At 41.7% G+C, this 10,895-nt stretch overlaps 1 protein-coding gene across 1 annotated transcript in view; it reads left to right on the top strand.

The window, feature by feature from the left end:
* Window positions 1–720: 720 nt before the first annotated feature.
* Window positions 721–10,895, top strand: part of LOC124606897 (attractin) — a 289,667-nt gene continuing 279,492 nt past the window's right edge. Inside the window, exon 1 of the mRNA XM_047138997.1 lies at window positions 721–972. Within this exon, the coding sequence (XP_046994953.1) occupies window positions 734–972 (239 nt within the window). The 5' untranslated portion in view covers window positions 721–733. The remainder of the gene's footprint in view (window positions 973–10,895) is intronic.

The raw sequence follows: 10,895 nt of genomic DNA, 5'->3' as shown, positions 1-10,895 counted from the left end.
CGGGCCTTACTCTAGTGAATCTACAAAACAGACATAAGCAACCCCTGTAGGACCGGTATGTACAATATTTTTTAAGTATAATTATTATTACACTGTTATTTTTTAGGTTTGCTAAAGCCATCATTGTGATGGCTCCAAGCAAACAAAATGTAAATAAATAAATCATTTGCTAGTAACTTTCATTCATGGCGTTTTCCCCATCAAACAAGGCACACACGTTATAAAAATGTTCCCTCTAAAAGTATTCCAAAGCAGTGCTTAGTTTCCCAATCTCTCCTTTAGAACCACCTTGCGTCTGATGACCAATGAAGACACCATGGATTCGCTTAACAAAAAGGAACATTTCTCGGGATAACATGTGAAAACGACTAAAGCACTGGAATTACACCAGCTCTAAGTCTAAGTAGATAATGAATCCCCCGTTGATTTTACGATAGTTTCAATTCCATGAACCTTAAGTAAGATCTTATATCCCGCAGGAAATGTTCTCACTATGAAATTCAATTTTTATTGTGTATAGCCGTCTTCTAAGCTGTGCCACATCTCGTTCCACGTTTTGTAGTCATAAACCATTACGAAATTCGTTGTACGTTGGCAATATTAGCAATACAGACTACACAGACATTGCACTTTGTTTTGAGATTTACATTAAAGATCGTTGGAGGATACTGATTTTTAACGGGTTCGTAGTGGCACAGCTATTTACATCTATGGCAGAAATGTTGGTTGCAAGATGGCAGCGGCTTTGCAGATGTTTTTATTCCTGTTTAAGTCGAAATATCGCCGAAAATGTGTTTTTACGAGTGGAGTGTTTAGTATGATTGTAGTGTACTCAAGTGTATTTAATTTAGCTTCGAGTACAAACTGTACTGGTGCACAGTGTGTGAACGGGGAATGTGTGAATGGCACAGGTTGTGTTTGTTTTGATGGGTGGCAAGGACCTTCCTGTCAATTTTGTGGAGGAAAAGTGCGGTAAGAACAGAGAAAGTGCTTATTAATAACGAAATAGTGTAACTTATATATGCTTATCCTCTGCCTTCTTGCTTCTCATGCAACAAATATAGGTGTGTAAATGACTGCAAAACTAGGTCTGTAATACGTGTAGGCTAACATAAATTTACACTGGAATTGTAGTAAGCAACCAGGAGAGTGCGTCATTTATCTCCGTAAGAAAGCAGATGGCGTGATCGTTTTTTATAGTTTTTTCCTTTATCTGTAGCCTTTAGGACATAGTGTTGTCACTATTTGTTTCGTTCAAGAAAACTCATATTTAACGTGTTTTAGGGCGGCAAATTTCGGAAAAAAGTATGTATTAAAAATAGCAGTTATCTACTGTTGTTGTTTACTTATCAGTGGTATAAGGGATGTGTGATTACATGTTATTGACCTACATTATTTACATTGTGAGGTGAATATCAAAGTTTATGTATAAGGACAAATGATTGACCTTAACACGTCCCAGTATTGTTAGAAGTATAATTCCCGCGAAAAGTAATATACAGAAAAGGAATGTGCTGAATCTAGTTGACATATTTTAATTGTTATCAACTGTTTGGTCAGCGCTATTTTTTCTGGTAACAAACATTACAGTGGTTAATGGCATCTCCAGACATGAGCATGTGTGTCCTCTTCAAAGATTAGTCTCATGGTCGCGTTAATATTAAGTTCTGTGCACTAAGTGCCATCTGTGTAATTTCATAAATTGTCATTTTCTTTAGCTAAATACACCAAGCTGTATCCTAAGATTACCAGTTGGCGAAAAAAAAATGCTCTGATGGTACCTTTAGATAAATATATTTTTCATATCCCCCAATTGATCTGTGGACCAGGTTTTCGTTTTGTGTGTGTGTGTGTGTGTGTGTGTGTGTGTGTGTGTGTGTGTGTGTGTGTGTGTCAGTTAGTTGGAGAGTACTGAAAAATATTGTTTGCATTCTTCCCCTTAATCCTTAACTCAGTGACATATGATGAGTGGCAGTCTCTATCAAGAATATAAACTGCAACGAGGAGTGGAGTAGTTTTTTTCCTTGCACTGTGCTGGCGTTACCTGTATATTTCATGCTTTATATGAAGTATCTGTGAAATGGAAATGACATGTAATTAATGGACTCTTAAAGATTTTGCATAAGTTAGGATTGTGTCTCTCAGTTGTTGAGCACCATTTCCTAGATTCAGAGGTCTTGAGTTCATTCCTCAGTCAGTCGACTGGCATTTTTATCTGTCACTCATCACTTGTTTCACCTCTGGAAATGTTTGTTAATGTGGAAAATCCTGTGTGGCATTGTGAACCGAAGACCATGTTAAACTTTAGGTCCTCCTATAACTGGCTGGCGAAGTGAGTTCAAAGGTCTGAGGAAGGCAATGCCACACCACTCCAATAGGACAGTGCCTAATACTGTGGTGCTCAAACCAACTTTCACATTGCTGATAGTTTAACTATTTTATGAAGTAAATAAACAGCACATCATTTGTCTACATAATGGCAATGTCAATGCTACATACATTGTTATTGTTTGCATATCAGCAAGATTGTCAGTGGCCAGACACAAAGTAATAGAGGCCCAAAGCTTTTCAGGTTGTTACCAGTTCATAACAAAGCAGAAAAGTAATGTTTACAGGAATTGGTAGCCTTTTTTAAGTGTGTCACAGTGACCTTAAGCTTCATTGGTAGAGTACTATTGCAGTATGCATCTTAATCTGTTAATCAAATAGGCCTACAATAGTAATGAGTATATGCTTTATGAAAAATCTGCACCCACAGAATCATTTTCAGAATTGACAATGGATTGATCACCTAGTTACGTTTAAGCTGTTATAAAGGTAACAAAGTAAAGCTGACATCTTTACTGTGATATGTTATTCTACATCTATTCCAAAGCTGTAAAGTGACAGTTACTTGTGCAGACATGACTCATCTATTCTTCCTTGGTGTTCTTTTCTTTCGGGTATATATTTTGATATGCCTGTGCGAATCTAATGTGTCTGTTCAAGAAGTATTACTGATAGTGTTAACCGTGTATGTGCTGTGTTGTATTATTTTATCATCCTCATTAATTATGAAATCGCCAAGTATACCTCTTCAGTATAGGCCCTAGCCCTCATTGTTTTTGATTTGACTCTCCGAATTATTAGTTTCCAGAATAGTATTGTTTTTTAAGTTTTTAATATTTAATACTAAAAAATTGAACAATATTATATATTACATGGAAGGACGTGCTCGTGCTAAGCAGTTTATATCATAAACTTTTTCTTTGGCATATTAGAGTCTCGTTGTAATTAATCGCTGCTTTTAAAGTGTATTCTTAACAGTTTTGAAGATAGAGAAATTATCCAAAGCATGCTTTATGGAAAATGACTCTAAGACTTTGGTGATCAGTTAGAAATAGTAGGCACGTGAACAGTTCATGGAATTAGTAAGCAGAAAAACAGTAACTTGTAGTTCATGACTGCATGACAGACTTTAAAAATGAAGCTGCAGAATATCCACTCCATCAAGTCTGATGTGTTTGTATTTTGTACTATAGGCCTGTTTTTGTATTATAGGTCATATCTGAGTTATTTGCACATTACAAGTGGCCACTTTAGTAATTAATGGAAAAATTCCATACAGGGTTGAAAATTGACCGCATTACAGACAAGATGTTGTATAGTAATCATGCTAAGAGAAAAGCAATGGAGATTAGCATTGCTTTTATTGTATCAGGGACACACATCAGACTAACAAAAAGACAAACTAAGGAAATATTTCTCTATTTTTCTTGCGATACATGACCTTGGCAATGGCCTGATAGAAGATGAGTGGATGTCATACTTCCAGATGTAAAGTTTAAGATCATGGGATTTGAAGACCAGCCAAAGTTATCTATTGCATCCAACTGATCTGTGGTGCATCCTGAGGCCTGGTTTAGGTAGAAAGGTGACTATTTGGTTGTGAGTTGGTGAAACCAACACATGTGAAACCAGAAAATCTGGTTGTGGCAAGAGATTGACAGATAGTTAAGCCTAATTTTTACTTCTGTGCCACATTGAAAAATGCTGGGAGGGTCCAATACACAACATTTACGTTGAAGAGTTAAGAAAGGGTTTTATTCAGCAGTGAATGAAAGAATGACTGATAATAGTGTACATACCCAAAAGTGTTTTGCATTAAGGTGCTAATAAAATTACAGTCACTAAAAAATTGAAGCTTTGGGTTGGATGCTGACTCTCACTTGGAAAATTTAGTTGGGTCGACTGAAGCGTCCGATCCCAACCGTCGGCTTTGACACATGATGTAAGGCTGTTGTGGTGTGTGATGTCATGACGGTGCGGAATTTAGTTTTTGAGAGTGGCATGTTTGTAGGTGTTATGGTGGTATGATTTGTGGTGTTCTCTGGTGGTGTGTTAGGTGACGTTTCTGGTTTAGTTTGCATGTGTGGCATTTTTATAGGTGGCGTATTGTTGCGGTCAGTGGTTATGGGGTTCATTTGCGTGATAGCATTGCACGTGTGTGTTATCAGGACTGTGCTTTCAGCGGAATATTTTTCAGTGAATTAACGATTTTAGCTTTGTTATTTCGACGTTATTGTAGTTTTTTTCTGTTCATCCTGTGTGAATTTTGGTACATTGCTTTTTTTATGTCTTTGGTAGGTATGGACATGACTGACAAGGTCAACAGTTTTCGGTTGTTGGCGATGATGGGGGACAGTGCATTGTCTCTAGTAAAATTCCTTCAACTCTTCGGATTTTTGGATGGAGTCGTGAAGTGTTCAGTATGTGGTGAAGAAATGAGGCTTACTAAAGTTCCGGCGTATGGCTGTATGGGGAGATGTCGTAAGGATAACAGGTCAAGGGAAGTGTTAGATTCTAATTTTGTTGGTTTGTTGTGTTTTTTGAGGTAGTGATGATTGTGGACGTGGCTGTAGTTTTGGGTTTCATGATTTGGTGTCAGTAGTTTCTGTTGACCTATATAGGTCAAGGGAAGTGTTATTTGTGGAATTGGGGGTTGATTTTGAGCTATATAGGTCAAGGGATGTGTTCAATTCCAATGTGTGGGTTCGGGAGCTGCTGTTGAGCTATATAGGTCAAGGGAAGTGTCCGATTCCAGAGGATATTGTGTTTAGTGGAATTTGGGGAGTTTTGTGTTGTCTGGTTTTTTCGTCGTTTTGTGTGATTAGGTATGGTGATGTGTGTCTAAATTTGTTTATATTTACTTTGTCTCCACCCAAAAACCCCCAATTTCCCACACTTGTCCCGTTAGTTTCGTTAGGTTTTTTGTGGAACGTGTGTGTGTTTGTTTTTCAATGTATTTTCGTGTTTGTGGTCATGTTTACGTGATGACGTCAGTGGTGTCATATTGGAGTTGTAGTGTATGGTCGTTTCCGCCATATTTGTAATGTCATGGGTCAAAGCAGACGGGTGGAATCGGATGCTTCTATATTTCCATGTAGTTAATAAGATAATTAATAATCTGGTTTTGAGTGTGTCTGGCACAAATTTTCAGTGTGAAAGGAAGTTTCAAGGTTTGTGTATATGGGAAGAAAGGAAAGGCTGATGATCTGTGATTAAACTTTCTTTTAACATAATTAGAGGTGGAACACAAAGCAATTAGGATAGGGATGGGGAAGGAAGACAGCCAGTCCCATCATTCACTTTCATATGAGCAGTTCACTCGCTCATTTATACATTTTTTTAATGATGGCACTGATGCATGGCATCGATTCCATGAGAATCCAGAAGTCTTTTAGAGCATCTGAAGAGATGTTCATAAATGAAGGTCGGCCATATCTGTATCCAGTATGCACTTTTTGCTTGAAAGCATGGTGTGTTCAAAGAATTATAGTCAGTTTTTTGGGGAGGAGGGGGAGCAGGATGTTGATACTAAATGATAGAGAGTTCTTCAAACTGTTTTGACCTTGTTTGAGATTTATGAAATGAAGGACTGTATTGATGAACATGCTAGCAAGTAAATGTTATTGGCTCGTGAGGTTTTCATTGTCCTTCTACTGTGTTTTATGTGTGCACCAATGTGTGATTCATTCATTAGTCCAGCTCAGAATTTTTCATGTTTTCAACATTCATTGGCATTTTTGTTATAGCCATACTGAATCTTAGTCCCATGTGTCATGCTTGGAGTAGATGTGTGTAAAAGTGCAAAGCTGTAGATGTGGTACTCCTTAGGGAGGAGATGATTTTTGATGGTGCGGCTGCTTACCAACTGCTGTTTTCGCAGCTTTGATGGCCAGTGATCTTTTGAATTAGAGTTGAGCTACCCACTGTTAAAATACTCCTTGACATGTGTTTGTCCAAGTCTATCGACTTTGAAGGCAACTGTTTTCACTCAGCAAAAAAAGAAATTGGAGCTTATAGAATATGTGTATTATTATGTAATATTAATTATGTGAAAGAAATTTGTGGGAGCACCAAAGCATTCCAAAGGATTGGAAAAAGGCACATGTTAAGTCATGTTTTCAAGTTTGTTCTGAGGACAGATGGGCGGATCACTAGATCTATACAGGGTGTTCGACTATTACAGGTACAAATGAAAGTGGGAGTGGAAGTATCAAATAATCCTAAATAAACATGGGTCCGGAAACTAGTGGATTCCCCGATACAACATATTCTCAAGTACAGTTGTGCTAACCTTCTACCATTTTTAATTTCTAAGGCGACATTCATTTCGAAACATCACAAGTGAGATGCAAATTACAAAGTGATATGCTGCCCTTGCTTGATTTTATTATCGTTCCAGATACCAAAGTACTGGTAGATAATGTTTTGATAAGTATATCAGTTATGCTCCATCTCAAATAAACTCAATGTCGACAGGGTGTTACATCCATTCTTCCTTCCTTAGTTCAGTTCATCAACATCTCTGTGATGTTCTCCCATGGATCAGACAGACCTATATGTCCATTTGTGCTGCCCTTCTCTGTATGCATTCACTATCCCCTCTTAGTCATACACTCCTGGAAATGGAAAAAAGAACACATTGACACCGGTGTGTCAGACCCACCATACTTGCTCCGGACACTGCGAGAGGGCTGTACAAGCAATGATCACACGCACGGCACAGCGGACACACCAGGAACCGCGGTGTTGGCCGTCGAATGGCGCTAGCTGCGCAGCATTTGTGCACCGCCGCCGTCAGTGTCAGCCAGTTTGCCGTGGCATATGGAGCTCCATCGCAGTCTTTAACACTGGTAGCATGCCGCGACAGCGTGGACGTGAACCGTATGTGCAGTTGATGGACTTTGAGCGTGGGCGTATAGTGGGCATGCGGGAGGCCGGGTGGACGTACCGCCGAATTGCTCAACACGTGGGGCGTGAGGTCTCCACAGTACGTCGATGTTGTCGCCAGTGGTCGGCGGAAGGTGCACGTGCCCGTCGACCTGGGACCGGACCGCAGCTACGCACGGATGCACGCCAAGACCGTAGGATCCTACGCAGTGCTGTAGGGGACCGCACCGCCACTTCCCAGCAAATTAGGGACACTGTTGCTCCTGGGGTATCGGCGAGGACCATTCGCAACCGTCTCCATGAAGCTGGGCTACGGTCCCGCAAACCGTTAGGCCGTAGGCCGTCTTCCGCTCACGCCCCAACATCGTGCAGCCCGCCTCCAGTGGTGTCGCGACAGGCGTGAATGGAGGGACGAATGGAGACGTGTCGTCTTCAGCGATGAGAGTCGCTTCTGCCTTGGTGCCAATGATGGTCGTATGCGTGTTTGGCGCCGTGCAGGTGAGCGCCACAATCAGGACTGCATACGACCAAGGCACACAGGGCGAACACCCGGCATTATGGTGTGGGGAGCGATCTCCTACACTGGCCGTACACCACTGGTGATCGTCGAGGGGACACTGAATAGTGCACGGTACATCCAAACCGTCATCGAACCCATCGTTCTACCATCACTAGACCGGCAAGGGAACTTGCTGTTCCAACAGGACAATGCACGTCCGCATGTATCCCGTGCCACCCAACGTGCTCTAGAAGGTGTAAGTCAACTACTTGGCCAGCAAGATCTCCGGATCTGTCCCCCATTGAGCATGTTTGGGACTGGATGAAGCGTCGTCTCACGCGGTCTGCACGTCCAGCACGAACGCTGGTCCAACTGAGGCGCCAGGTGGAAATGGCATGGCAAGCCGTTCCACAGGACTACATCCAGCATCTCTACGATCGTCTCCATGGGAGAATAGCAGCCTGCATTGCTGCGAAAGGTGGATATACACTGTACTAGTGCCGACATTGTGCATGCTCTGTAGCCTATGTCTATGTGCCTGTGGTTCTGTCAGTGTGATCATGTGATGTATCTGACCCCAGGAATGTGTCAGTAAAGTTTCCCCTTCCTGGGACAATGAATTCACGGTGTTCTTATTTCAATTTCCAGGAGTGTATTTGGTACGGGTCCGGCACACTTCATCAACATTCTAGGATGAATTAGATGAGTGATTAGTTAGCAATATCCTTTGTAGACTGGTTGCATTTTTCTTAGTATTATACCAGTAAACTGAAATCTGCTACCTGCTCTGCCCATGAGTGAGGCCATGCGATCATGCCATTTCATGTCCCTACAAAGGGTAACATCCACGTATTTGTACAGTTTACTGATTCCATTTGTGACTCATTGATAGTGTTGTTATAGGATACCACAGTTTTTCATTTTGTGAAGAGATCGGGATCTGACTGAAAATTTGTCAAGATTTTTTTAGACTTTAGTTCATAGTTGATAACTGCATCATCTGTGAAAAGGCTGAGGTTACCGTTAATGTTGTCTGCAATGTTGTTAATGTAAGGGGCTTTCAAAAAGAAACAAGCCGGAGTCTGGAATCTGCAAACCAGTGACAGGAGATTAATATAGTGGCGTGTGTAACGAGGTGTGTTTCGGACCAGAGCATGGAAGTTCACAGCCCGTCGCTAGAGGGCATGCGTGCAAATCACATGACTATACAGAGCTAGCAGCAGCATGCGTCAATCATCCAACGCTGCCAGTCGCATTGCAAACAGTGACATGGAGGCCTCAAAAGAAGAGCAAAGAGGTGTTCGTTTTCTGACAGCGGATGGAGTAGGAGGAACGGACATTCATCAACAAATGTGAAAAGTGTATGGTGACCATTGCATGTCCCTTGCAAGGGTCAAGGCATGACACAAGCGTTTCAGGGAAGGACGGGTGTCGTTAGCCGATGATGCACGATCTGGAGCACCATACTGCATTACCATGACATCGCCCAGCTGGTGGATGCACTCATTACTCAGGACAACTGAGTGACAGTGAAAGCTGTAGCTTCCATAGACGGATTGAGCGTTGGAAGTGTTCACATCATCATGAAGGAACAACTGCACATGCGCAAAGTGTTTGCCCAATCGGGGCCCCCACAGTCTTCAACCACACCAGGAAGCATGTCAGTGGCCCACTCTCTTGCTCATCTGCAGCACTATGCTCGGGAAGGGAATGCGTTCCTAGCACGAGTGGTCGCCAGAAGTGAGTCATGGCGTCATTGCTTCGAAACAGACTCAAAACAACAAAGTCTCCAGAGGAAGCATCCAGGGTTACCACCAACAAAAAAAGCCAAGGCCATCCACATGAGTGCAGGAAAGGTTATGCTGACGTTCGTCTTTGACCAAGATGGCCCACTTCTGATTCGCTTCCTGCAGCATGGGACAACAGTGAATGCCCAGCATTTCTCGCAAACCTTGACCACCCTTTGCCAAGTGATCAAATCAAAACGACCAGGCAATGTCACCCGTGGGGTCATTCTGCTCCACGACAATGCAAAGCCTCGTATGGCCAACACAGTCGCGGCACTCCTGCATAAATTCAAATGGGAGGTTCTCGGCCACTCTCCATACAGTCTGGACCTCTCTCCCTGTGATTACGCCAATTTTGGTCCCCTTAAAAAGGCTCTGAGGGGCAAACGATTCACCTCGGACGACGATGTCCAACTGTGTGTGTGGAACTGGTTAACATCACTGCCCTGGGAATTTTATGAGACAGCCATTCACTGCCTTGTGGCACAGTGGGACAAGTGTCTCAACAGCCAGAGTCAATACTTGTAACATACAGGTACTGGTTTCTGTAATTATGCATCGGCTCATTTCTTTTTTAATGCCCCTTATATATAACATGAAGAGCGAGGGACCCAACACTCTTCGCTGAAGTACACCCGAAGTTATGTCTACATCTGTGGATGACTCTCCATCCAAGATAACTAGCTGTATCCTTCTCACAAAAGAAATCCTCAATCGAGTCACAAATTTCACTTGATAGCAAACATAATTGTACTTTTGACAATAATCATAGGTGTGGCATTGAGGCTGATGCTCTTCAGAAATCAAGAAATACTACGTCTTATCTGACTGCCTTGATTCATGGCTTACAGTATATCATCTAAGAAAAATGAGAGTTGGGTTTCGTATGATTTGTTTTTGTTGTGCATGAGTAACTGTTAACAGTCCTAGAGCAAATATGTCAAGAAGAGTCAAACAGTAGCTGGCTTACTCTTGCATAAATCTTGCGATCTCATGATGGAAACATACATAAATTCAAGTAAATATGGAGGCCTATCAATAGTAGGTTCTCTGGTGGACAACTTGCAAATTGAGAAGGAAAGGAGATGATAGTGGTACCTGTGACACACTTTCTCTATAAGGTGACTTGGGGAGTAGGGGTTTAGAGGTAGATGTAGTTAAGACAGATTTATATTAGCAGCAGCTCATGCCTAAGTGTTGAAGGAATTGTTCTTCCTAGGATTAGTCTGTGAATGAATTGGGAAGAAACCTTAATGAAGGTGCAAAAAATACCTTCTGTCACATCATTTATAGTGAGTGGACTGTGTTAGATATAGAGCAGAGGAGGGAGAGAAAGATAGTGAGAGGAGTTGTCTGTCATTGACATTTGCTTCCTTTTGTATTTTTCATATTAC

The sequence above is a fragment of the Schistocerca americana genome, chromosome 3 (assembly GCF_021461395.2).
Source record: "Schistocerca americana isolate TAMUIC-IGC-003095 chromosome 3, iqSchAmer2.1, whole genome shotgun sequence".
Taxonomy (NCBI): domain Eukaryota; kingdom Metazoa; phylum Arthropoda; class Insecta; order Orthoptera; family Acrididae; genus Schistocerca; species Schistocerca americana.
The sequence above is the reverse complement of the archived record's forward strand: the minus strand, read 5'-3'. Positions and strand labels throughout refer to the sequence as shown.